The 27,970-nt window shown below is 51.3% G+C and overlaps 1 protein-coding gene across 1 annotated transcript; it reads left to right on the forward strand.

Moving 5' to 3' along the window:
* The first annotated feature begins 1,728 nt into the window (after positions 1-1,728).
* On the forward strand, positions 1,729-24,871 carry Rspo1 (R-spondin 1). The gene is made up of 6 exons (XM_021161369.1): positions 1,729-1,970; positions 6,407-6,740; positions 20,773-20,964; positions 22,941-23,090; positions 23,362-23,550; positions 24,150-24,871. Exons 2-6 carry the CDS (start codon positions 6,647-6,649, stop codon positions 24,323-24,325), a joined length of 801 nt encoding a protein of 266 aa, XP_021017028.1. The 5' UTR covers positions 1,729-1,970; positions 6,407-6,646; the 3' UTR covers positions 24,326-24,871.
* Positions 24,872-27,970: the final 3,099 nt, after the last annotated feature.

Raw genomic sequence — 27,970 nt, forward strand, 5'->3', positions numbered from 1 at the left:
CAAGACTGAGCACCCGAGTTCCATCCTCAGGAACCATATAATATCTGGCCTCCACCAGCCTGTGGGCACCCCTCCACACACTAAATAAATAAATAAATAAATGTAAAAGAGAGGGGCAGGGGGAGGAAAAAGGAAAGAGAAAAATCTGTGGTTGGGAAAATTAGGCCATAGATTATACATTTGCAAATCAGTGTCCGGAATATATAATGCACAGGAAAAATCTCTTCCCTGTGCCTCCATTGGGTCACATGCTCTAACCCCCATCTCCTCCCACCCAGGGGTTTTCCTCCCTTTCTCACCCATCCCTGAACAACACAACCAGACTGCTCAACTCCCACAGACTTCCTCAGGCGAGAAACCTGAGCCCATGCCCAACACTGACAGCTTCGCCTTCTAGGGGCCAATGCTGAGTCTCTCTCTCTCTCTCTCTCTCTCTCTCTCTCTCTCTCTCTCTCTCTCTCTCTGTCTTCTCTCTCTCTCTCTGTCTCTCTCTCTGCAACAAAATAAAGCCAAACAAAAGCCCGACGCCTGGCGTGGCTGGTCAGGGAGTTATGCAAGTGTGTAAAAAAATAAAATAAAATAAACATTGCGTTTTCGGCATTTAAGGCTGTTTGATTAGGTGCAGAGCGTTAGCCAAGGGCTGATCGGACACAGGAGGCTGGGGCAGCGGGAGAGGGAAGGGCCTCTGGGAGGGGCTCCAGGGTCTCTGACCAGCTTCTATGAACTTGGGGAGGTTTCTGAGCATGAGCCCAGACTCTGGGCATTGGGGAGCCAGCACCTCCACTTCCTCAGGCTAGACACCCTGCTGCTCCTCCCTGGCCATTTGACCATCGGGACACCCCAGGGGCCACTAGATCCTTGGCATCACCACCATCTCCCATCACTCCCAGCGACCCCGTGCCCTTGGCTCAACTGTCAGGGCTCCCTCCTCCACTAAGGAGATTCCACAGCCTGTCTTCATTACTCGCCCCCACCCCCCTAGTCAGCCCATCCTCTCCGCTGGAACTGGGCAGACTGCAGTTTGAGGTTCTCTCCATCCAGTCTAAAGAGAGGGTGAAACTTAGCTGTTTGCCACCCTCAGGCAGGCGTGTGGCTCCCTCTTTCCCTGCAGGTTTAATTCAACCTCTCCTAGGTCGTTGCAGGTGTCTGGAACCCTCCCTTCCCTACTTTGTCATCTCACAAGCATTTTTTCGAGTTCCTGTCCGGAATTGGGCATCGTTCATTTCACGAAACCCTCAAAACAGATGAAAACCGGGAGGCTCAGAGAAGTTAAGTAACTTACTCCTGGCCACACAGGCGATGGATGAGGGGGCAGGGAGTGGACTGGGGGGTGTATTGTAGGATAGCCCACACTGATTCCAGTGCGAGGAGTTAATAGAAAACTTTCCTTCCCGGGGTCTTCCCAACTGGTCAGATGCTCTGAAGGTTTGATCCTGAAGGGAAGAAGGGTGTGGCTGGGCCATTACAGCCATTCTATATCTGCCCCCCTTTCCAAGATTCTGATGGAGGGCATGGGCCTTAGCAAGCATCCTGGGTTCCTGCTCCTAACCCAAGAAAAGCGGGTGCGGGTCGGGGAAAGGGAACATGAGCTCGCAGCGTTCGCCACACAGCAGACGGCGCGTCCCTAGTCCTGGTGTGCGGGAGGGGGCTACGGAGTCCCGGGCCCGGCGCTCCAGTCCGTTTTTTCTTACGGATCGGGCAGGGGGGCCGGCCGGGGGTGGCGCCGGGGGATTCCCTCCCTCGTGCGAGCCGGGGACCGGCCCCTCTCCGGGCGCGGGGCGCAGAGCCCGGGCGGCGCACTGCGGGGCCCGCGCGGGCCGCCCCAGCACCAATGCACCGGGCGGGGCGCTGGCGGCCGAGAAGGCATTGAGCAACTGGGCGGCGGGCGGAGCGCGGGGCCGACGGCAACGCGGGACTCAGTGGCCGCGCCCTCGCCCCTCCGGGCTGCCCCGCCACGGCCGCTGCGCCAGGTGAGTCCCGCGGCCCGCGTCGTCCGCCTTGGGGTCCTGGGTCCACGTCCGGGCGCAGCCAGAGCTGGGGAGGCAGCGCAGAGCCCGACCCCATCCCGTCGTCCCTCCGCACATCAGCCCGGGGCACCCCGCCCCGAGTCCCCAGCCGCGACCTTCCCGCCCCAGCCGTGCCCCCACGCATCCCAACGGCAACCCAGCTGTGACCCAACCCTGACCCACGCGACCCAGCCCCGCCTCAAGTCCCCAGCCCCAACCCACTCACCCAGCCTTGCCCATGCATCCCAGCTGCAACTCAGCTGCGACCCAGCCCCATCTGGAATCCCTAACCCCGACCCACGCGACCCACACATCCTAGAGCAGCGACCCAGTCCCGACCCACGCACCCTAGCTGCGACTCGGCTCCGACCCACGCGACCCGATCTGGTTCGCGTAAACCCGGTCCCTCCTCCCAGCCTGACGCAGTAGAAGGCCGATGCGCTGCACCATGGCCTGGAGGGGAGAGGTGTGCTGCGAGCACCCAGGGACATCAGGGTGGACAGGGCACAGGAGACCCGATCCTGCGTATTTGCAGTGCTCATGGGGATGCTGGGGACATGGGGGTGGGGGCAGTGGATCCGCTTCCCTGGCACCTGTCAGGGCCTCACAGAGAGGGAGGGAGAAGGAGGAGAGAGAGAGAGAGAGAGAGAGAGAGAGAGAGAGAGAGAGAGAGAGAGAGGGGAGAGAGAGAGAGAGAGAGAGAGAGAGAGAGAGAGAGAGAGAGAGAGAATGAGAATATATATTAGAATGAATGGATAGTGAGCAGTGCAGGCACACAGAGCAGAGCTTCTCTCCGCGTTCTGGGTTTGGGGGACAGCGGGGTAGCCACATTCTCCGATCCTGACATGGCTCTGCAGTGCCCACAGGTTCCACAAGCAGGCACTCAGTGCCACCCTTGCCCCCGAAATACTTCGGCTCCTTTTGGCATCCAATTCCTAGGCCGGTTGCCGATCCTAGGGATGAGAGTGTTGGCTGATGAGAAGCTGTCGAAGTGGCTTACATTTTGGGGTCTGTATCTGACATCTGACGGAATACTAATTCATCTTAACAATGTTGTGGCAGATAAGGAGGTGAAAGTTCTTCCAGCGCCCCTGCTCAGGCAGAGTTTCCGCCCTCAGCTCCACCCTCAGCCAGCGGAACCCCTTCCTCAGTGTGGGTCCACCCTGTAGGTTCTCCCCTCCCTGACCCATGTGACCTCAGTTTGTGATCTCTGGCCATCTCGGTCTCTGGCGCCCAGATTCTTCACCCTGTGCTGGCCCATCCCCAGAGCTGTGATGATCCAATCTCCCTAACTCTCTGCAAAAGCCAGTCTCCAGGACACCCAGGCACCTAGTTCCCAAATTAGTTTTAAAATTCTCTGTCCTTAACTCCACAGGGCCGTGTTTCCCTGTAATCCTTTCTCCTTCATTTGTGATGGAGTAAATGAAGGTCTAGCCCCTGTAGGTGGGAGGAGGTGCAGAGTAAGTGGGGAGAATCTGCCCCAGCCAGCAAAGTTGTTCTCACCCCACCAGCGCCTGGGGCCTTGAATGATGCTCATTGCTCTTTCCCACGGGGTGGTGTAGTGAGCCCTCCCAAGTGAACTTGTGAGCTATAGCAATTCAACACCCAAAGTATATCGGAAATTATGGTAGAAACAAGCAAGGGTATTTAAAAGTCCACCCTCTGCTCCTGGCTCCTCTCCCTGTCCTCCCGAGTGTCAGTGTCCCCGTGAATGCCCAGGAGGGACCCAGAGTAGCTGGAGGCAAAGGGAACCTCAGAGACAGGAATCTGTGGCCCTCGGGAGCTTGGTACCACAGTCTAAGGACCTGCCCTGTGTTTAATAGTCACTCCAGCAGATTGTCGGATAGCCTGGCTATACTGGGCCGTTGTTTCAGGTCTGAGACTGCCTTCAGCTGTGGCAAATACACCTTCACTGCTCAGCTCTTTACCCACACTGCACTGCTCCTGTCTGTTGCTTGTACTCCCTGGTGTGGATGAACTATTAGCTCATTTGCTTGGTTTGAGATAAAGATACACAGTGCCTGAAAGTATTTGAGATTCTTTCCACTCCAGGGGGAAGTCAGCGAGCGCCCCCTGGACCAATGAAACTCACATCTGTCCCTCCTCTCCATGCCAAGCAGAGACAGGTTTCCTGAAGACCTTGGTGGGGGTTGGGAAGAAGTTCTCATTGGTAGGGACTCCAGGGACTTGGTGAGTGTGGCAGGGGCAGGCCAGGGGCGAAGCTGGGAGGATGGGAAAGGAGTGGGCTAGGAGTTGCCTGCCATCGGCTGGGCTGCTCAGCCCTTGGTCTTGAAGTACCTTGTGCCCTTTTGTGGGCACCAAGAGTACGGAGACAGCTGGGAGAGCTTTCCTGAGTGGTGGACCCCACAGAATGAAGCCAAAGTCAAAGACATAGACTTGATCCCAGACTTGTTTGAGGCAGTGTTTGCAGGCACAAGACTGGTGGGCCGGAGCTGCCCAATCCTAGCATCCTATCTGACACAGGCTTTCCTGAGAGGTGACAGCTTCAGGACTAGGGCCACCAAACCACAGAGACATGCAAATGTGGCAACTGCACGCCAGGGCTCTGCATTTAGCATGCTACCCTGATGATTCAGGGGATGTTAAATTCCTTTATCCGGGGCCATAGGAATGTCAATGCACAGTGAAACTTCATTCATGAAAAATGTAACTACCTTAACTGAAATCCCACTAGTGCCCACCCTGTTCTGAGCACACGGTGGATGGGCTCACCTAAACTGGATCTAAACCAGACTCTTGTAGATTAGAAAATGGGCTTGAAGCTTCTAGGCCAGTAATCCAAAGTAACACAGCTAATTCACCAACAGGGTTGGCCTTGCAAGCCTGGCAGCCTGACTCTGAAGTCTGTACCCATGACCATCAAGGGGCCACATTCAGCCCCCTCACCCCATCCCACCCCACCCCACCCTGACTCTGTTGGGGCTGAGGACTCTAGTTTGGTACACTTGGTTGGATATCCATGGTTATAGGGGCTGGGGTGTGACATAGGGGCGGTGGGGGATGGCGCACAGGCAATGGCAGCTGTGGGGCACCAGGGGTGGTGGGGGCATCTCCGCTGGCTCCAGCTCCAGCACCAGGTGGGATCCATCAGGCTCATGTAAACACTTCTCACAGGCAGCTTAACCACTTGAGTGTGTCTGGCCTTCAAAGCCAGGGGGAGAGGCCGAGGAGGGAGGAGGGAGGTACGGAACTCCCTCAGGGGGTAATGATTTATCTCCAGTGCAGGTGGGCTCTGCTGGGGCCTCTTTGCGAGGCCAGGGGGTGGACCGGGCACAGAGGAGCTGAACGGGAGAGGGGAGGGGGCTGGAGGCTCCATACTGAGTATCTCGGATTTCTCATTAGTAAGCCAAAACAACTCAGAACCAATCCGGGTTTCATAGGTGAAGAGCCCGAGGTTCAAGGAGGCCAATGACAACTAACCCGTGTGCACAGCCTCGCCCCCCCGCCGCCCCCATCCCCGGGGGAACAGGTCAAACTCTCACCCTGTGAGCCTAAGTGGGTGCGCCGGTGCACTCTCTCGGCGGGCGTGGGGGAGAGACTGCTCTGAGTGCGTGACCCTGTCAGTGGGAACGAAGCTCTCTCTCCTGCTCCTTCCTTAACCCTGAAGCTCAGATGCCCAACTTCTTAGACACTGCGGCAGGCAGGGACGGGTGCCCCTGCCCCCATCACCCTGGCCGCTGGGTCCAGAGCACAAGCTCTCTCAGGGCTGGGGGATTATCGCCATTCTCTGCGTCTCTAGCCAGGACAGGCAGTTGCTGCTATTTGTATCCCCTCACAAAAGCCAGGCCCGCCAGGCCTGCTGTGTCAGAGTTTCTGTGGCTGGAGGGGAACCCTCACTTCCTTTTCTCCCTCCAACCCCAGAGGGCCATGCAGAGTCTGCCTGCTTGTTAGAGGCCCCTGCTCTAACTTCTGGACTGGGACAGGTGAAAGGCACATGGGTGACTCAGCACTGGGAAGAGAAAGCTGAGGAGTCACTCATAAGAGGACAAAGAGCTCCTTTACAGATGTCAGGATATTCTAGCAGCATGAGGTCTGTAGGGTAGACTTAAAGAAGGACTTCCAATATTAGAACTAACCAATATTAGGACCAGGATAGCTGGTTCCTATTATTGAGAAATCACCGGGGACAAATAGATTTAATTTGGGTAACCATTGTGATCCAGTTACTCAGGTAGCTGGCCCCAGTATTAGGATGCAAGTTGCTTGGAGACAGGAAGATGAGATTTCTTCTTCAGGGGTGCCTGGTAGGGGATGTGCAGCAGTGTCCAGACTTCCTGAGTTCTACAAAGTCCAGGGCAGGGAAACCCAGAGGACAAGGACATGTAAATTAGGGGCTCTGGGGCACTATGGATTTAACCCTTCTCTCTCCTTGCCCACAGGTCTATCTTGGGGGTGGTTCTCTGCTGGCGTGAGAAGACTTCTCATGTGACCCTCTGAGGTGGATTCAAGCAGGACAGGACCTCCCTTTGGACCAATGGAGAAGCCGGCTCCAAACCCCCTCAGATCCCAGCTGAGGTTATGGTGGATCCGGGCCTGGCTCTCCTGCCACTGACCCAGCCTCAGAGCCTTTTAGCAAGAGACCACCCCTCCTGCCAGGGGCCCGGGGCTGGCCAGTGACTATGCGGCTTGGGCTGTGCGTGGTGGCCCTGGTTCTGAGCTGGACACACATCACTGTGGGCAGCCGGGGGATCAAGGGCAAGAGACAGAGGCGGAGTGAGTACCTGTGGGATTGAGCTGCTGAGGGCCTTGGTATGGGCGGGACAGGAGAGCCTCTGGTGGCTTCCTTCTGTGATGGCTGTTGCGTTTGTCCCTGCTTTGTGAGCACTGTGGATTATCCGGTGGGCAGTTTCATTTGTTGAGATGTACTGGTCTGTCGACCCCTCCTTATTGACCTTCCTTCCTCTTTTAGACTCTGCTTTCTGGCTCAACGCCTCTCTAGGAGGCCCTCTGACCCAACATCAGTTCTGCAGGGTATCCATGGTGATGCTTCCTAGGGGTGGAGAGAGTCCCTACCCTGCATGCCCTATTCCCCAATCCCAGACTCAGGCATTCAGGGCACCTCTCTGGACTGCAAGCCTTTGGACACAGGCTCTGCACATTGGGGCAGGAGGCACCCAGCTCTCCTTGCTTGATGTCAGACAGGAGCAGCACAGAAGAGAAGGGGAGGTAGCTTTCTCCAGTAACGTAAATCAGGCCCCATGGGATTCCCCGAGCTGAAGCCAGCACACCCTTCTGAGTGGCAGTGACCTTACTGTGTAAGGCTCACCGTAAGATTTCTGAGCATAAGAAATGCCTGTAGCCCTGGCTCAAGAAGCTGGGACAGAGCTGCCGTGACTCCGATGCCAAAGTTGGTCGGACTACAGTGAGACCTTCTGTTTTAAAAACCAAAACAAGGAAAAAAAGAAAGAAAGAAAGAAAGAAAGAAAGAAAGAAAGAAAGAACGAATGAACAAGATGGAGAGATGGCTCAGTGGTTAAAAGTGTGTTCTGTTCCACAGAGGACCTTGATCCAGTTTCCCAGTATCCATGATGGGCAGCTCACAACCACCTGTAATTCCAGTGACAGGATGTGACACCTCTGAATTCTGTGCATGTGCACACATACACACACACACACTTATTAAATATTTGTTAATATTTGTAATAAATATATAAGCATTTATATATTTATATGATAAATATATAAGTATATAATGTATAATAAATACATAAATCTCTATAATATATAAATGCTTATAATTAAAAATAAATATTTTATAAAAGAGAGGGAAGAATAGCAAATCCAGTTTTCTTTTTTTTTTTAAGGTTTATTTATTTATTATATGTAAGTACACTGTAGCTGTCTTCAGACACTCCAGAAGAGGGAGTCAGATCTCGTGACAGATGGTTGTGAGCCACCATATGGTTGCTGGGATTTGAACTCCAGACCTTGGGAAGAGCAGTTGCGTGCTCTTACCCACTGAGCCATCTCACCAGCCCCAGTTTTCTTTTCTTTCTCTTTTGTCTCCCTTCTGTTCATTTGAGACACAGTCTTGCTAGATAGCCCTCGTTGGCTCAGAATTTCCTGTGTAGGCCACCAATTTGCAGCAATCCTCCTGCCTCAGTCTCCCTAATAGTTTGCAGTCATTCTTCATGGAGCTCAGTGAGCCCAGTGCCCATTAAAACAGCCTGCTAAAATTCAGAATTACCGCATCAGCCTCCTGGCCTGTCCCAGGCATCCCGTACCCTCTGCTCAGCAGCTGCAGTAATGGGGGCACTGTGTACTGGGAGTGGTCAGTATATGCTAGTGACCCTGCCAGAGAGCTGGGTGGGGGCCTCTCCCTTCCAAGGCCTTGTCCCTCTTTCCACATCCCCCATCAAGGGCTGTCATGCAGGCAGGAAGTCTTTCCAAAGTCTCGCCCAATTCCCCCTTGCTTCACTTTTCTCATGGGACTGATGCCCGCAAGTCAGAGGAGGCTGAGTGAGGGCCAAGACTCTCCACAGGAGCGACTCAGCGGGGACTGGGAGGTTTGAGGGTTGGCGAAGTCAGAAAAACCCCAGCTTAAGAAACAGTTAGGGAAGGTGAGGTTCCAGCAGCAGCAGCAGCAGCAGCAGCAGCAGCAGCAGCAGCAGCAGCAGCAGCAGCAAGGCCTTCGGACTCCTCCTCATGCCTCTGTTGTGGCTGGTGTTTTGGACTCTATGGGCCAGATGTGGTTTAGTGATTTATAACCAGTTGCCTCCATTTCCGAAATGGGGAGCCAGAGAGAGAGAGACAGACATCAGGACGTTGAGGCACAGAGAGGGGCCAACCTTACTCATGTGACAGGCATGACAATCCTGCTCACCCACAGAAGGTCACATGCTCATGGACACAGGTGGACATAAGTAAGACCCGGGTTCATGTCAGTGGAATTGACAAACGAGCACTGAAGTGGGATTTAGTAGAGCTGGCTTCTCTCCATGGCTACCAAACATATTCGATATGCTTGATTTTGAACTAGCTACATCCGATGCCCGGGCAGTGTGTATTACTGACTGATGTCAGAGTCTAGGTCAGACATGGCAAGAGTCAGTGCTGTGGGGGTCACCAGGCATGATGGTATGTGCTATCAGTTGGGTCTTGTTGCATGGTGATCCTGAAATACCCCTGTGAGGTGATCATGTCACTGCATAGGAGCACAGCCAGATGTCTGGGGGATGATGGATGGAGATAGGGGTACACTGCGGGCTTGGTGGTGGTGCTGGGGGAGGGGTTGGACCAGGGCCTCAGGCATGCACACATATAAACGTATAAACGTTATAGACGTATAAACATTATATGTATCTATACAGTTAAAAATGGTGCACGTGTGTGCATGTGTGTTCATGGGCGGGGGGTCTTGTGACACAACTTATGGATGTGGAGGCCTGAGGACAACCTTTAGAGGACAGTCCCTGCCTTTCCCCCTTGTCAGACAGGGTCAGGATCTTTCCTATGCTCTAAGCCGAGCTAACTGGCCTGTGAACATCAGAATTTCCATTCCCCATTGGTGTGCTGGGACTGTAGATGTTTTAGATACAGGTCAGCTTTCACTTGGATTCTGGGGACCCAATGTCATGTGATCAAGCTTGTGTGGCAAGCACTTTTGTATGGTGCACTGCCTCTCCAGCTTATTTCTTTCTTTCTCTCTCTCTCTCTCTCTCTCTCTCTCTTCCTCCTCTCCCCCCTCCTCCTTTTTTTGGTTTTTGGTTTTTTGGAGACATGGTTTCTCTCTTTAACAGTCCAGCCTATCCTAGAACTCACTGTGTAGATCAGGCTGGCCTTAAGCTCACAAAGATTCACCTGTCTCTACCTCTCAAGTGCTGAGATTAAAGGTGTGTACCACCATGCCTAGCCTTTTTTTCTATCTATCTTTCTTTTTCTTTCCTTTTAAAAAAAGATTTATTTATTTTATGTTTGGGAGTACACTGTCGCTGTACAGATGGGTGTGAGCCACCATGTGGTTGCTGGTATTTGAACTCAGGACCTTCGGAAGAGCAGGCAGTGCTCTTACCTGCTGAGCCATCTCTCCAGCCCTCTTTCCTTTTTAAAGCAACTTTTGTAAAACATAAAGTCCCTTTCAGGCTTCAGTTTGCAAGGACAATTTTGTGATATGGTTTCTGGGTATCGTGGGGGAAGGGAAGAGGAAGGCTGGAGTCTGTGTGGAAGGGCACTGGGAGGAGCCTCTGGCTCTTGCCTGTCTGTCATCCTCTCCAGTGTGTCAGTCAACAACCACTCAGGAGAATCAATCCTTTGGTGATTTGAACTTGGAAGTGTCTGATTTTGAGGTCTGAGAGATGGTCTTCCCCCATGGAGTGGGAGAGTCAAAAAAGAAAACATTCCCATTGGCCTGGGACAGGTGTTCTCGCATGCGTGCACGCACACATACACACACACATACACACACACACATACACACACACATACATACACACACATACACACACACATACACACATATACATACACACACACATACACACACACACTCATTGTAGACCATCTCCTTCCCTCTCTCTTGCCTCACTCTCTCTCAGGTCCCTGCGTCTCACACCCTTCACCCCCAGCCCTTATATCTAGTACACCTTTCCCCAGTTTCTTAGCCCTCCTCATTCTAGAACCCGCTACTCAGTCCTGCCCTGGTTGCAGAAAGCCCTTCTTCCCTCCCTGAGCCCATCCCACCCTGTCTCTGGCACTTGTATCCCTCCCATTGTCCATGTTCCTGTCCCTCTCCCCTCTGTCAGCCCCTTTTCACTCCTGGAAAACTACAATCCAGGGTATAGTCATGGTGGTGCAAGTCTGTAATCGTAACTCTTGAGAGGTTGAGGCAGGAGTAATGAGTACTGTTGATTGTTGTGAGTTAAAGGCTAGCTTGGGCTACAAAGTGAGCCTAACCTGGACTACATGCCCCTCCCATGGTGGGCTCTGTTCAATAAGAAGCCAGCACCCATCAGGACAGAACCCCCACTCATCGGGATGAAGCCCCACACCATTGTCTCTGTATCGGTTGCCTAGACCTGTACCCACACTGTGGAGCCCCTGCTGAGGAGGGCACAGAGGTCTACTGGTAATGCTCTTTCTCCCCACTGGGAAAGGAGTCTTCCCTTGAGCTGTGGCTACTGAGAGGCCACTGAGAAGCTGCCATGGGAGATCTGGGTTAGCCTTGGAATGGAAGGGCGGGAGCATGCTGAAGGGCAGCTGGCCCTTGTGACATACAGTGAGTGAGGGTCTGTACTGTGCTTCCTCTTTCTTTTTTAAAGATGTATTTATTTATTTAATGTATACATGAGTACACAGTCACTCTCATCAGACACAGTTGGTTGTGAACCACCATGTGGTTGCTAGGAATTGAACTCAGGACCTCTGGAAGAGCAGTCAGTGCTCTTAACCACTGAACCAACTCTATAGCCCCTAAGGGGTACTGTGCTTCCTCTTGTGTTGGACTCCCAACCCCCCTGGGCTCAATGAGCATGCCACAGACAGACACACTCTGGCCCAGGGAATCCAGCATTTGACCCCATTCCCAAGGTGAGCCCCTGTTGCCTTTTCCTGTTTTCTTTCCTCAAGGCTCATCCTCTACCATCTCCTTGTTCTCTTCCCACCACCACACCTCAGCTGTTCCAGGTCTGGCGTTCAGCCACAAGCACTACCCTGAGTCCCAAGGACTCCCTCATTGCCCTAGTTCTCCTCAGTTCCTACTTGTGGCCCATCCCTGCACTCAGTGAGTCCTCACCAGCATCTATGCCTACATCACACTCTCTTTGAGACTCCACAACACACCCTGCCCTCAGCCCTACACTAGATAGCTCCACCTCTTGTGAGTCCCAATCCTTCCCTCGGCTCCCACTTAGAAACAAGACCGACTCTGCCCTCCCAAGCCCTTTCTAGTGGGAGGAGGAGACATCTCAGTGGAAATGAGGACATGAGGTTGTATCTACCATGACCAATTCAGATGCTGGAGAGAGGAGACCACAGGAAAGACCTCATCCAGATTTACAGGGAGGTGATCTGGGAGGACTGCCTGGAGGAGAAAGGTGGTTCTAAGCCTTTGGAGACTGCATGGTGTTCTAGGCTAAAGGGTTAACTTAGAGGAAGCCGTAGAAGATTAAAGAGTGGTATGTTTTGGGAAATGATTACTACTTAGGGTTGTGTTAAGGGAGGAGCGGGGTGGGATTAGCTCAGGGAAACTTTTGGAGCCACTGGGAAGGAGGTCTTACTTTTAGATGTGATACAATGTTTCAGGCAGGGGTCAAGGATCACCACAGGTTTGCTTGTAGAGAGATGCCTGGTAAAGGGGCTCTTGGGAAAGTGATGTGGTCTTAGAAGAACTGTGAGCTGGAAGCTGTATTTCACAGAGGGGCTTGGCTGAGCCACCTGGCAAGGTTGTCATAGCAACAACAGTCCTCTTCCTGCCTGTCCTGAGCATAGGTACCTGGGCCTCACACAGGATAGGCAAGCCTCTACTGCCACAACTAGAGCTTGAATGGCTTTTACATAGGGTTGACAGGGGCCAGAGATAGGAGCAGCAATGATGGAGGCGCAGCCTTGCCTATGTGGCCAGAAAAGGGGACTTGAGGATCTGGAGGGGTGGCTCAGCAGTGAAGAGCAGGGGTTGCATTAGCAGAGGACCTGGGTTCGATTCCTAGCATCTATGTAAGTTCACAACCATTTGCAACTCAAGTTTCAGGGACCCAAGACCCTCTTCTGGCCTCCTCCAGCACCAGGCATACACATGGCACACAGGCATACATGCAGGCAAAACATCCATACCCAGAACTTTTAAAAAAAAATGTGCCTGGGAAGCAAATGGTTCCAGAGCAGAGGCAGAAGGCAGGAGGCTGGGGGGTAAGGTGTGTGGGGGTGTAAATGGGAAAGACTGGTGTCCTTTCTAAGCTTCCCCCACCCAACCCCCCAAGCCTGAGCCTCTCCCCCAGGCAGCCCTAGGCCCAGGCACCACAGAGAGCAGCAGGAGGTAGAGGATCAGGTCCCTTTCCTTGCCAGTTCGACAAAACCTTGTTGAACTCCAGGCACACGACCCTTCCGGTCCCTAGCCAGCTGGCTAGGGGTGAGTACTCTGTGCCACTCCCCTGTAACTCTCTGTCACCGGGCCAATCCTGCTTCCATACTGCTGGCCAGACCTTTGTCTCTATACCCTGGCAGTCAGCTCCCAGCAGCCCTGGGAACCTGTTAGCCATGCAGTGAATGTCTGGGGAAGGAACTTCAGCTTCTCTTTTGCTTTTGTCTTCTTCTTTTTCATTTCTTTTTCTTTTTGAGACAGTCTCAAATAGTCCAGGCTGCTGAGAAAGACCTTCTATTTCTGATCCTCCTGCCTCCACCTCTCCAGGGTTGGAACTGCAGACTTGCAGAACCACATTGGATTGGTGTAATTCTGAGGATGGAGCCCAGGCTTCCTGCATGCTAGGGAAACATTGGACCCACTGAGTTACAGCCCTAACCCCTCCTCTATTGTATCCTCTATGCATCCACCAAATGCCCATCCCCTTCCTTGGATCCTCCATTCAAGATCATATTCCCATGTTTGAGACAATCCTGCCTCTGTGGAGCCCCCTCCCACAGTTGTGGGTACCCCTCCCACTCTCAAGTCTCCCGAAGCTGAGAGTTGGTTGGGGGACTCCTGTTCTATCCTTGGTTCACCAAGCTGACCCCTGCCCATCATTGAGTCCCTACATCTGAGCTTTCAAACCTTTGAGGGCCCCATAGCCCTCATGTCAGCTTCTGGACCCTCCTCAAACCCAGCCAATCCCGCCACCTGATCTCTGAATCCTGACTCTCTTGTCTCTTCAGGTCTTCTTCACTCCATCAATTTCTCTGCCTCTGAATGCCTCTGAGTCTTGGCATTCCATCCTACCCACCCCACACTTCGCTTTCTTCCTCTCCCCCATTTCTTTGAGACAAAGTCTCTGCACCTCAAGATGGAGCTCAGGGCAGTCCTCCTGAGTGCTGACTGCTCTCTTCCCCTTGCTTCTGGAAGCTTTCTCTTCTGCTCAGTCCCCAGCTCTGTTGTTGTTGTTGTTGTGTATGTTTGTTTGGTTAGGTTTTTTTGAGACAGTGTTTCTTTGTATAGCCCTGGCTGTTCTAGAACTTGCTCTGTAGACCAGACAGGCCACAAACTCAGAGATCTTCCTGCCTCTGCCTCCTGAGTGCTGGGATTAAAGGCGTAGTCCATGTGGATTTCCCACCTTTTAATTTGGTTCCTCGCCCCCCCCTCCCAGCTTGCACCTCCCCAAGATCCTCCTCTACCTCTTCCTAACCTCCTTCTCACTCTCTGCTTCTCTGTGGGGGACAGGGACCGCTGGGGGCGTCATCCTACTAGCCGCTGCTCCTCCACAGCCACTCTTCCGGAAAGCAACAGTGTTACTTCTCTTTATTGTTACTCTGTTGCTTATGTGCCTCCCATACTGAAACCACTCCCAGTGGGGCTACCAATCACACCTGCTCCTTATTCTTGTCGTTCAGGCATTGGGCTTGTTGGTACCTCCTCTTCCAATGAGTGCTCTCTTCTCATGGCTCCTGTGATACAGGATGCTTTTCAGAACACTTCCTGGTCTCTCAGTTTGGATTCATCAAGGCTAACCTCTTCCTTTTCTGTCTTTCTCTTGGATGTCTAGCTCTCTTCCCAGTCTCCAGACCAATGGTTCTCAACCTCCCTGATGCTGCAACACTTTAATACACATCCTGTTGTGATGACCCCCCCACCATAAAATTATGTTGTCGCTACTTCATAACTGTCATTTTGCTATTGTTATGAATTGTAATATGAATATCTGCTATCCAGGATGTTTGCTCAGCAACCCTGAGATTGAGAGCCCCTGGTGCTGTAACCCACTGGCTGTTCACGCACGTGCTTGTCTTTTTGTGTGCATGTGGGGGTGGGTTGTTTTGATTGGTGTTTGGGTTTCTTTGAGGCAGGGTCTCCTGTAGCCTAGCTGAGGTTAGATTAGAACTTGCTGCATAGCCAAAAACTGGCCTTGAACTCCAGATTCTCCTGCCGCTACCTCCCAAGTGCTGGGATTATAGTCCTGCAACACCGTGCCCAGTGTCCCACTCTGCCTTGGATGGCTGTCTCCACAGTCAATCTACTGATAAATTGTGTCTCCTGAGCTCCAGTCCCACAGGCTCCACTGCCTGGTGGCCCCCTTTCCTGAGTGTCTCACAGGGATTGCCCTCTCAGCATGACTAAGCTCCTTCTCACGTTCCCACCCAAGCCCATTCTTCTCCTGGGATTTCTGACCCAGTGAAGGGTCAGCGATTACCCTGATACACAAGTTCATTGTCTTGCTGAGTGGTGGTGGCACACATCTTTAATCCTAGCCTTTGGGAGGCAGAGGCAGGCAGATTTCTGAGTTCGAGGCCAGCCTGGTCTACAGAATGAGTTTCAGGACAGCCAAGGCTATACAGAGAAACCCTGTCTCGAAAAACAAAAGAAAAAACAAAACAAAACAAAACAAAAAAATCAAAAGCAAATTCATTGTCTCAAAGCCACCTTAACTTGTGTTTTGTCCTTCATACCACAACCTAGGACCTGGTATCGGGATCTGCCCCCTGCAGATCTCAGCTCTGTTTGCCTCTTCCCTGGCTCTCCATCCTGCCCCAGCTCACTGCTGTTTGAAGCTGGTTCTCACTATGCCAGCCTCAGATTGCAAATCCTCCTGCCTTGGCTTCCAGAGAGGTGTGTGATGCCTCCGCCTTCCTTTCTAGAGAGTTTTTTGACCTGGGTATATTCCGGTTTTCTTCTCTGCCACCTCTTTAAAAGCCCATTGAGGGAACCTTCTAAAGTGAAGGCCCAACTATGGCTCCCATCAGCCTTTCTCCTGCCTTTGAGCTAGAGTCTTTATGCCTCCTATAGAGTTGAGGTCCTTCTGGATCTGGCCTTGCTTCTCTTCTGGCTGCTGGTGTTGCCATCTTCCCTCCATTCCTCCTCCGCTGACTCTGGGTGTACCACACTTCCTTAGCCAATACCAATGTCAACAGAGAAAAAGGTAGCATGGCTGGTGGAGTGGACATTGAACACAGGGGCTCTGAGGAAGTCTATGCAAATCTGTTTGTCTGTTTGTTTTGAGACAAGGTTTCTCTGTGCAGCCATGGCTGTCCTGGAACTTACTCTGTACACCAGGTTGGCCTCCAACTCAGAGATCCACCTGCCTCTGCCTGCTGAGTGCTAAGACTGAAGGTGTTCGTCATGACTTCATGACACAAATCTGTTCTTAACAGAGAGGCCAAGCAGAGAGACTGAATATTGAAATCTTGCTATCAAGAGCTGACCCATATTATATAGGCCCAGAATCCCAATACTTGGGAGGTTGAGACAGGAGGCTTGAAAAATGCAAGGCTAACCTGGACTAAAGGGCAAGTCCAAGGCTAACCTGGACAATTTAGTGAGCTTCTATCTCAAGTAAAAAGAAGGTTGGGGATGTGGCTCAGTGGTAATGGGCTTACCAACACCGGAAGGTCAGTACCGTCCCTCAGTGCTGAAAGCAAAAACAAAAGAAAAATAGGACTGAAACCACATAAAGCTACAGGAGGGACACCCGGGCCATCTCAGCCATTGATGCTAAGGCAAAGTCACATAAAGCTACAGGAGGGACACCCGGGCCATCTCAGCCATTCATGCTAAGGCAAAGTCACAGGGTAAGCACTCAAGTCTGAAACAAACTGGAGTCAAATGTCCGTGATTCAAAAAACCTCCCACGAAACGAAAGCAGCTCCTAAACGCTACACTGACCGCACACGCTTGGCGCGCAGAGTCAAGCCCTAAAGACCCCGCAGAGCTGCCGTGTAGCTGCCCCTGCAGTGAGCAGGCCAGGCAAAACGCAAACAATGTTCAATTTTGCCAACGCGGTACTGCTGACTCCATGCGAACAAGTTTCACATTAAAGAAGTCACTGAGCCATGCTCGTGGCTCCCATGCTCCCCCAATCAGCCTCTATTTGCCTCTCGTAGGCTGCATTCCCCATGCCTGGAACACTGACTGACTGAGGCATCATGGTCCAGTCATTTAACCTCTTCATGTCCTCATCTGTAAAAAGGACAATGGATATGGACAGTGGGAGGGGTATGATGGTTCACATCCGTCATCCTAGCACTTGGAAGGCAGAGGTAGAGGATTGTTTCAAGTTCAAGGGAGCCTGGGCTACATAGCAGTTCTGGGATAGCTTGGGCACCGCCCCCCACCCCCATCTCAAAAGGGAAAGGACAAAGCTGAGGATCTAGCTTGGTTAGTAGAGGGCTTCCCTGGCATGTGCAAAGCACTGTGTTCAGTTTCTAGAGCCTTGTAAAATTGGATGTGGTGGCACAAGCCTGGCATCCCAGTACTCAGGAGGAAGAAGCTGGAGTTCAAGACTAGCCTTGGCCATGTAGGGAGTCTGAAGAGAGCTTGGGCTACATGAGCAAACATGTCACAAAGAAACAAACAAAAGCAAGTGGTCTGCAGCCTAAATGTCTGGGAAGTGCATCTTTCTTTTCTCGTTCCCTCCCAAGAAGTCACTGCACAGGTCTGTGTTCAGGGTTGCAAAAGGCCCAGCAGGGAAGGATTCTGTTGAAGTAGTGATGTCTGCTATCCCAGGTCACTGGAGTCTGTGGCCAGAGGACCATGAGTTTGGGGCCAGCCCGGGCTACATAGTGAACCTTTGCTCAAAATACAAACAAAATGCTGGGCATGGTGGTGCACACCTTTACTTCTAGCACTGGGAAGCAGCAGTAGATGGATGTCTATGAGTTCAAGGCCAGTATAGTCATATACAAGTCCTGGGATAGTCAGGTCTCATAGTATAGACCCTGAATCAAAAAGACCAAGATAAGAGCGGGGTTAATCCCAGCACTCCAGAGGCAGATGCAGGTGGGTCTTAGAGTTCAAAGCCAGCTTGCTCTACAGAGCAAATTCCAGGACAGCCAGGGCTGTACAGAGAAATCCTGTCCTGAAAAACAAAAACAAAAACAAAACCAACTCCTCCTTCCCCTTAATAAGAAAGACTTAAAATATAGTAAAATTTAAAAATAGTGAAAATTTAAAAGCAGAGGCAGCAAGATGGCACTAGCAGACCCGATGATCATAATTTGATCCCTGAGAAGCACAGGCACTTGCTTCATAGCCTGATGGCTGGCGTTTGATCCTCAGAACCCATTTAGAGGTAGAAGGTTGTCCTCTGATTGCCACACAAGTATAGTGGCATAGACGTGCATACCGCCCCCTCACCTACCCTACCCCACCCACCCACCCACAACTACTACCACTACCACTACTGCTATAGTAATAATACTATTACTACTGGTACTACTAGTAATATTATTAGTAATATATTGCTGCTATTATTATTATTACTAGCTGAAAAACAAATGGTCGGGGGAGGATGGCTCAGTGGCTTGCTCTACAAGCATGGGGACTTGGGTTTGAATCCGCAGGACCCACAAAAAACAAAACCCAGGCACTGCTGTGCATATCTGTAGCTCTGTCCCTCTGGGACAGAGATGGGCAGACCGTGAGCACTCAGTGGTCATCGAGCCTAGCCAAAATATCCAACTTCAGGGCAAATGAGAGACTCTGTCTCAAAGCCACGGAGCAGAGAGTGATGGGGGAGTACAGTCAGGGTCCTTCTCTGGCCTCCATATACACGAGTGTGGGGTGTACCCCTGCACACTCACATGCACACACCATACTACACATAAATCAGATAGACAAGCAATCTGTTTGAGGTTCATTTCACACACTGATTTCAGGTCTCATAGATGTCGATAACCTTTCCCTCAAATCCTCCTGTTAGCATCTAAAAGAATACTGTGCAGAGGTCAAGGTCTCTCGAAGGGAAACTCTGCCCACGGTACTGAAGTTCCTTAGTGTGATGCAGAGAGAAGATACCTTATCTCTTACCATTCCCTCCCCCACATGATCTGCACAGCCCTTTGCTCCGCTCATGTCTTGTTCCTCTCAGTACTCCCAATTCTACTCAATAGAAGACATATTTCTACTGATCCTCAAAGAAGGGGCCCATGGCTCCTCTCTTGAGTCCTTTCTCTTCTCTTTCCTCCTCTCCCTTCTCCTTCCATTTCCTCCTCCTCCTCCTCCTCCTCCTCCTCCTCTTCCTTCTCCTCTCTCTCTCTCTCTCTCTCTCTCTCTCTCTCTCTCTCTCTCTCTCTCTCTCTCTTGTTTTATCCTTTTTTTTAAAAAAAAGACAATATCTTGCTTTATTGCCCTAGTCTGACCTCCAACTCATAACCCTCCTGCCTCATCTACCAGAATGCTGGGATTACATGCATAAGCCACCATGCTGGCCTTCCCCCGACCCTTGAGTCTGGTGTTGCTGGCTGGGGACCACCAGAGCTCACATATGGATGGGTGCCTGCCCCATAGAAGGCCAGTCCTTCTGCAGAGAGGCTCAGCTCATTTGATGCCTAACCCCTGAGTTCACACACATGGCACATGGAAGGTGATGGGTGAGCGCGGGTTGAACAGTTAGTGAAGGCTCAGAGTGAGACCTGTGGAGCATCACACTGCCTTCAAAGACAACCCTGGACCAGCATGTCTCAACCTCAGCATCACAGACATTTTAGACCATGTCATTCTTTTTGTCCAGGGTTGGTCCACACACTGGAGAATGCTCAAGGGCTTCTCCATTTTTTATTTTGTTTTCAAGACAGGATTTCTCCATGTAGCCCTGGCTGTTCTGGAACTGTAGACCAGGCTGGCCTCAAACTCAGAGATCCACTTGCCTCTGCCTCCTGAGTGCTAGGATCAAAAGCATGCATTACCACCACCCAACTATCAAAGACTTCTCTTATTTCTACTCTCTTGGTGCCAGTAGCCACTCACTTCTCTGGTTGTAATGATCAAAAAAGTCCTTAGGGACTGGAGAGATGGCTCAGCAGTTTAGAGCACTTGTTGCTCTTGCAGAAGACCTGCATTCAGTTCCCAGCACCCACATGGTGGCTCACAACAGTCCGGGACCCTCCAGGCCTCCAGACATGCCCATGGTACACACATATATACAAGCAGACAAAACACTTACACACATAAAGTAAAAATTAAATCTTTTAAAACACGTCCTTAGGGTTGGAGATTTAACTCTGTGGAGAGCTTACCTCGCTTGAGTAAGGCCCTGGGTTTGGTCCCCAAACCACATAGACCAGATGCAGTGGCACCTGCTTGGGATCCCAGTACTCGGGAAGTGAAGGCGGGAGGGCAGAGTTTCAATGACATCTTCTGACTACAAGAGACCCAGTCCTTAAGAAAGAAAAAGAAAGGTGGTCAAACATCTCTAAGGAAGCAAAGTCCCTCAAGTTTAGACCTTTATTTTAGGCATAGGCTATTGTAATTGTCTTTCAGTCTTTCTCCTTGGATCATTTAACCCAGGGTCCCTCTTGGTCTTTAAACTTTACCAGCAATTGAGAACCTACATTGGGTACCTTAGGCTGAAGTTTCCTCCTCTTGGAGAGATTCAGGATAAGTTAAAAGGATGTACTAACTTTCATCTCTGGGGATAAAGAACAAGTCGATAGCCTCAGGGTGAGCTGGAGCCAGGAAGTTGGGGGCACAGATCTAGACATCGACACTAGGGGCTCCTGGGCTTGTGCCTAAGGCGGCCTTGCACACAGCTGTTCGCCTAGCCCCACCTTCTAAGATGCACATTCCCTTTGTGCAATGAAGCCCCAAAAGGATCATATCCCATCCTTGAGGGAGCCTGGCAATATGGGGTTTCCTCGCCAGCCACCTTTTCATCCTTTCTCTACCCTGCAGTCAGTGCTGAGGGGAGCCAAGCCTGTGCCAAGGGCTGTGAGCTCTGTTCGGAAGTCAACGGTTGCCTCAAGTGCTCGCCCAAGCTCTTCATTCTGTTGGAGAGGAACGACATCCGCCAGGTGGGCGTCTGCCTGCCGTCCTGCCCGCCTGGATACTTTGATGCCCGCAACCCCGACATGAACAAATGCATCAGTGAGTGTGTGGGGGCAGGGGCTGGAGAGGCCCCAGACCCTGGAGGATGGTGCTTTGGCCAGTGAGGAGTGTTGAGCAGGCATAGGAAAGGGGTGGGGCTCTTGATTCAAATATACAACTAACTGCCCGGCAGACACCTTCCCATAATCCCACAGTGTACAAACCAGAACCTCATCCTCCTCTCTCTATATCTGCACCTACTTCTGTTTCCGCGGTCACTCTGAGTGTTGCAACTCATTTGTCAAGCCAGAGACCCAAAAACTAGTCTCTCACTGTGCTGCCTAACCCACTCACTAAGCACAACCCCTCCCCCATTGTCAGCTCCCAACACCTGTCGCCCACCCCATTTCCATAGCCGGTTCTTCTGTCTTCCAGCCCACCCTCTGCACCACAGACACCAGGATGCTTCTGAGACCCACAACTCCTGCTGCTTAGTCACCCCATGTCAGCTCTTCCCTGGCTTCGGGGAAGTCCCTGTCTGGCCATTGTGCTCTCTTACAACTCCCCTTGGCTTCTGGCTCTGTTTTTTCACCCCAGGCACAGTTCTATGTGTTGTAAGGCACATGCTATCCTGTCTCCATCCCATCTCTGTGACATTCTGGGGGACATCCAGTAAATTGGTACACGTAACCCGTCCCAGTGTTTCCTTTCTTAGCTCAGTGCCTCGAACTGCAGAAGTCATTTCCAGATCTCGGATCACTGAGTCTCATGAAAGCCTTTGGAGGGAGGCTGGGCAGAAGGGACCTTAGGTTCTTAGAGCTGATAACTTAGAAGTGATGGGGGAGGGGGAGGGGGAGGGGGCGAATACCTGGCAGTCACCTAAGTCTTCTGAGTTCTGATCTCAGCTTGGCTACCAACTCATTGTATGATCTTGAGTGAATCTCAGCCTCCTGACAGCTCATCTTTAAGTTGGAAGTGCTAGCTTTTCCCCCTCTGGTTGTTGGGAGACACACCTATAAACCTCTTGGTGTCTGGCACTCGATAAATGGTAGTTGCTATTGTTATTTTGGTTCTTACTGTACCGGCAACCAAACCTAGGCGGCTAAGCATCTTGGGCAAGGTGGGGGGAGGGGTGGGCAGAAGGGAAGAATTAGGAGGGGAGGCAAAGTTGAAACTAAGCCACTGGGACAAAGGTAGAGCAGGAGGCAGGTGGGTAGCTCGGTAAGGTGAGGTGGGCCCTGGAGTGGCCCTCTTGATCTTCAGGACACTGGGGGGAAGGAGGGATTCGTGGATGTGTCAGAGTCTGGCTAGACTGGAAGCTGGAGCTTCGGGTGCCCGAGACTGGGAGGAAGCCAGTACCACCCAGTCTGGAAAGGGAGATGGTGGAAGGCCTGTCTGTTCCCAGCCAAGCCCCGTTCTGCCCACCTCCCGCAAAGGAGGGAGCTGGCAAGAGGAGGGAGGGAGGGACCCTGGAGTCCAATCCAGGGCTTCCTGGAACTTGGATTTGCCCAGGGAGAGGAATTTGCCCTGGGATGGTGCCCACTCTTCTGAGTGTATTGTCTCTGCTCTGGGCAAGAGGAGACCCAGTACTGGGGTGCTGTGGGTGCCCAGTAATATGGGAAGGGGTGCCACACTAGTGCTGCCTGGGGGCTCATTCTCCCATTCAGTTCCACTCTTTTTTAGGAGGGCTCTGGAATGCTGAAACAGTCCTGTCTGTCTGTCTGTCTGTCTGTCTGTCTGTCTGTCCCAAGCTCAGAAGGCTCTCTTCTCCCCTGAAAACTTTGGACCTCCTATTGAGTCCCAAGATCTGAGACCATTTGGGTTCTGCTGGGTTGTTGCTGGCAAGAATCCCAGCCAGTACTCAGGAGTGGCTACTTAGATGCCCCTCCAATGTGAAAGATTCCTCTGTCAGAATCCCAACCTAGATCAAGATCCTGACCTCTTTGAGTGGGTGTGAGTGGTGGGCTCTGGGACTGGGGACAAAAGAATGTGCCCGTCCTGGCCCGGGCCAGACTGTGTTCTACTTCTGTCCTCAGAATGCAAGATCGAGCACTGTGAGGCCTGCTTCAGCCACAACTTCTGCACCAAGTGTCAGGAGGGCTTGTACTTGCACAAGGGTCGCTGTTATCCAGCCTGCCCTGAGGGCTCTACAGCCGCTAACAGCACCATGGAGTGCGGCAGTCCTGGTAAGGCTGGAGGCAGAGGGCCCAGAGCAGAGAGGATGGTAGAAGTCTGGCCACAGGGGAGGGGGGCGGGGGGGGACACAAGGGCTGGACACAACTACATTCTCCTTCTGGAACAACCTTTTGGGGTTCTTTCCCCGTGGTTCTCTGCCTCTGGGCTAAGGAGCTCAGACTTGAGGTCTGAACTGAGGCTGGGTCGGTAAGGGCACTCACGGGCAAGAGGGGTGGCTCCTCTGTCTCTTGCTTCCCTCCCTCCTACCTCACCTCTTATTAGCACAATGTGAAATGAGCGAGTGGTCCCCGTGGGGGCCCTGCTCCAAGAAGAGGAAGCTGTGCGGTTTCCGGAAGGGATCAGAAGAGCGGACACGCAGAGTGCTCCATGCTCCCGGGGGAGACCACACCACCTGCTCCGACACCAAAGAGACCCGCAAGTGTACCGTGCGCAGGACGCCTTGTCCAGAGGGTGAGCTGCAGCCTCTGCATCCCAGGGACCAGTTACATCCATGTCCCATGCTGTGCAAGCTGAGAGCATATCCTGGCTCAGGAGAGTGCCCTGGGATGCTGTGTGGCAGGATTTAGTAACAGCTGAAGGCATGATCCTTGTAGCTGTCCCATTTCTTGAGGGTGCTCATTTTAGGAGGGTCCTCAGAGAGCAGAGGGGTCACCTAAGCCCCAGAAACTTGGACCCAATCAGATAAAGCCACAGAGCCTGCAGTTGGCAACAAAGTAGATGCTGCCCACTTTGCCTGATCTCAGAGGTGGCTGATGAGTGGCAGGGAGTGGAAGTGGGGACTGTCCCATTTGTCCTGAACAGCTAGGAAATGCTCTAGGGTCTTTAGGGTACAAGGGCTGAAGAGAAGGAGGCTGACTGGTGTGCACTGAGGAGTGGGGTGGACTCATGCTGTAAGGTCCCCTGAAGAGGCTGCAGTCTGAGGAGGCACTGAGGTGACTTCCTGTTGCCTTCTTACCCTGTTTCCTTGCCGTGGCCTTCTGAGGAGCCCTGGGCACACAGAGTGTCTGTATATCCTTTGTTGATTTTCCTCCACTATCCAACTGTTGCAGGGCAGAAGAGGAGGAAGGGGGGCCAGGGCCGGAGGGAGAATGCCAACAGGCATCCGGCCAGGAAGAACAGCAAGGAGCCGGGCTCCAACTCACGGAGACACAAAGGGCAGCAGCAGCAGCCACAGCCAGGGACAGCAGGGCCACTCACATCAGTAGGACCCACCTGGGCGCAGTGACCGGTCTCCAGATAGCTGTGGAAGAGTACAGTGCTGTACTGTATAATGAGAACTTTCCAGAACTGGAGCATCTGGGAGAGTCCACACATACCCCATCCACCCACCCATCCATCTATCCATCCATCCATGCACACATATGGCCACATCTGAAAACATCAACACACACACACACACACACACATTCTTGAGGTCACTGAAGACACTTCCATTCTGTGGCCCAGCTGTATATTCAGTCTTTAATGCTCTTGGAAGACATATCTGAGAGAACCTTTCTCAGCATCTGAAACTAAGGAATTGAACCTTCTGGAGGAACTTCTGGGACAGCATCTGCCAGATGGACGGCAGATTGGAGCCAACGCTGGAGCAGCTGCCGAGAGGGAGAGAGAGAGAGAGAGGGGGAAAGCACTCTCCTGGCCTGAGAGGCACTCCCAGCTGTGAGACTTGATCGTCGGAGATGAGAATCATTACACATCCGTGGTACACGTCACGGCTGACCTGACTTGGAAACTGCTTAAAGGTTTATTTCAAATTAAAAGAGAGAAAAACAAACCCCGGTGCTCCATTCGTTTACAGGGTGTGAGGTTTGGTGGGTACATAGGGGCGCTAGGAAGGGCTGGGGAGACCCAATTTTTAAAACTCCCTAATAGCCTCTGAGGGGAACAAACTTTTTTTAAGAGCTTGAAACATTGATGAGAATGTGTGTGTGCCTGTGTGTGAGTTTATGTGCATCACATGCATGCAGGTACCCAACAGAAGCCAAAGTTACAGGAGTTTTTGACCTACTGAGGTTGGAGCCGGTCCTCAGTAAAAGCTGCAAGTGCTCTTAGTCGCTGAGCCATCCCTCCAGTCTCATCTGCATTCCTGTACATCAGAATGTGGTCTGCGGGCTAGCCACAGCAGACCTTGTGGGCAAGGAGGTTGTTGGGAAAGAGACTCAGGTGCCATCCCAGACATAGTGTACCACAACACGTGCATTAACCAGGCTCCAGTTAGTGGGCATAGGCATCCTAGTCAAGACGCCCTCCCTCCTGCTATTCCTCAGAAGTCCAGGCCAGCTCTGTGGGAGGACTACCATCTGGGAGATCAGGGTCTGCATACCAAAGGGTACCCCTAGGGGGAAGGACAGAGTAGGCTCTGTGACTGTTGTCAGGCTGTCAGACCATTGGGGAGCATCCTGGCCAGAGGTGCTGCGGTGGCTGCAGTGACTTCATGTGGCACTCCGGCATCTGTTGGCATCAGTGCAGGTCAGGCTCTGGGCTCAGAGGTTGGTTTCTACAGAGAGACAGACTCAGCCTGCTCTGACAGCGCTCAAATCATGATGGGAGAGATAGATGTTCATCAAAAGAAGGTGCAAGCAAGACCCCAAGTGCAAATAGAGGGAGGCGAGGGCAGGCAGATTCTGGTACATACAAGGAGTGTGTAAACGTGAAAAAACAAACCACCTAAACCCTGATGAGACCAAATCAGACTTCATCCTCCCAGGGTGGCTCCTCAGAATGGGAGATTTGAGATCAGCTCTAAAGAACAAGTAGAAGGACTTAAGATCAATATTAAAGTCTTGTGCCAGCAAGAGGGCTCAGCCAGTGAAGGAGCTTGCCACCAAGACAAAACGACCTGGGTAGGATCTGGTGGAAAGAGAGAAGTGACTCTCTGGAAAGTTATCCTCTGACCTCTATATGCTTGAGGAGACACACACACACACACACACACACACACACACAGTCCACAATGAGTAAATAGATAATGTAATTTTTAAAAATCTTCAATTAAAAAAAAAAAAGGGGGCTGGTGAGATGGCTCAGCGGTTAAGAGCGCCGACTGCTCTTCCAAAGGTCCTGAGTTCAAACCCCAGCAACCACATGGTGGCTCACAACCATCCGTAACGAAATCTGATGCCCTCTTCTGGAGTGTCTGAAGACAGCTACAGTGTACTTACATATAATAAATAAATAAATNCTCTTCTGGAGTGTCTGAAGACAGCTACAGTGTACTTACATATAATAAATAAATAAATAAATAAATAAATAAATAAATAAATAAATATTTAAAAAAAATAAAAAATTATAAAAAAAAAAAGGTTAAAGTCCTTAAGGGTTAAGGAAGACAGAACAAGATTTAGTTATGAAGCCAGCCACCTGGGGCTGAGGGTCACTTGTTGATCACCTGCCTAGCGTGCTTAAGATCACAAGTATAATACTCAGAACCACAAAAGTAAATAAACAAGGATAAGCCAAGCCCTTCGTGGTGTTCACACCTGCAATCCCAGCACTTGGGAGTCAGGCAGGAGGATAGTGAGTTCAAGGCCATCCTGAACAACATAGTAGGAATGAGGCCAGGTTGGGCTGCCTAAGACCTTGTTTCAAAAAAGCAAGCAAGCAAGCAACCAACCAACCAAACAAACAAACAAAAAGCAAGCTAGGGGCTGGAGTGATACAGTTAAAAATGTATGCTACACCGGGTAGTGGTGGTGCACGCCTTTAATCCCAGCACTTGGGAGGCAGAGGCAGGTGGATTTCTGAGTTTGAGGCCAGCTTGGTCTACAGAGTAAGTTCTAGGACAGCCCAGGTTACACAGAGAAAACCTGTCTCAAAACCATAAATAAATAAATAAATAAATAAATAAATAAATAAATAATGTATGCTGCTCTAATAAGAGTTTGGTTCCTAGCATCTAAGTCTGGTGGTCCACAATTACATGTAACTCCCTCTCCCACTCTTCTCACCTTTTCAGGCACCTAAACACAGGTGTACACACTCACACACACACACACACACACACACACACACACACACACACACTACTTTTAAAAGCAAGCTGTCACACTAAGGAAAGTGTGTGAGATATTATCACAGAAGACATCTTGCCTTTGAGTCTCTGGTCAGGGGTTCTAGGGGGAGCTGCTTGGAAGGATGTCAGCTCGCAGCTTCCAGGGTAGCTTTGACTTCTGGGTGGCCTGCTTTTCAGAGGCAGTGGCTGCTGTTGCCTGTACATCGGATGTTCTGAGTTTGTTCCTGCCTATGAAGGAGGCATTGATCCATTGTGGCCAGGAGGGCATGGCAGAGCAGGGCTGTTCATTCAGAGGTTCCAGGAAACAGAGTGGCCGCACCAAGGAAAGGCAGTGTCAGAGCAGTGTGTCCAGGAGAAATCTAAGAGCCATGTGGGATTTCAAAGTGCCTAGCCCACAACATACCTAGCCCAGTATCTGTTACCTAAGCAAATATAGGCAAAATACGGTCTGTTCAGTGTGTCACCAACATAAAGAATTAGAGAAATCCTTCACATTTTAACTAATTCTGTGTCTATTTTTGCACATACAGCATAATATCCTTCAGATGCTAAAATTTTTATCAGAAAATTAAGTTGAACTTAGACTTCATGAACATCAAGATTGATTGAATAAGAGATTTGCATACTCAATTTTAAAAAAGAATCTCTAATAATTAAATTGAATAGTTTTAAGGTTTGAATTTCCTCAATCAGCAATAAAAGTTCAATTTTTTTCCATATCCCAGTGCATATATATACATACATATATATATATATATATACATATATGTTGGTTTTTCGAGACAGGGCTTCTCTGTGTAGCCCTGGCTGTCCTGGAACTCACTCTGTAGACCAGGCTGGCCTCGAACTCAGAAATCC

The sequence above is a fragment of the Mus caroli genome, chromosome 4 (assembly GCF_900094665.2).
Source record: "Mus caroli chromosome 4, CAROLI_EIJ_v1.1, whole genome shotgun sequence".
Classification (NCBI taxonomy): Eukaryota; Metazoa; Chordata; class Mammalia; order Rodentia; family Muridae; genus Mus; species Mus caroli.

Excerpts from the sequence above, each read along its gene's own strand:
- Rspo1 (XM_021161369.1), top strand. The coding sequence starts at position 6,647 with ATGCGGCTTGGGCTGTGCGTGGTGGCCCTGGTTCTGAGCTGGACACAC. Across the intron at positions 20,965-22,940 it reads CGACATGAACAAATGCATCA|AATGCAAGATCGAGCACTGT; the intron begins GTGAGTGTGTGG and ends TTCTGTCCTCAG. Across the intron at positions 23,551-24,149 it reads CAGGACGCCTTGTCCAGAGG|GGCAGAAGAGGAGGAAGGGG; the intron begins GTGAGCTGCAGC and ends CAACTGTTGCAG.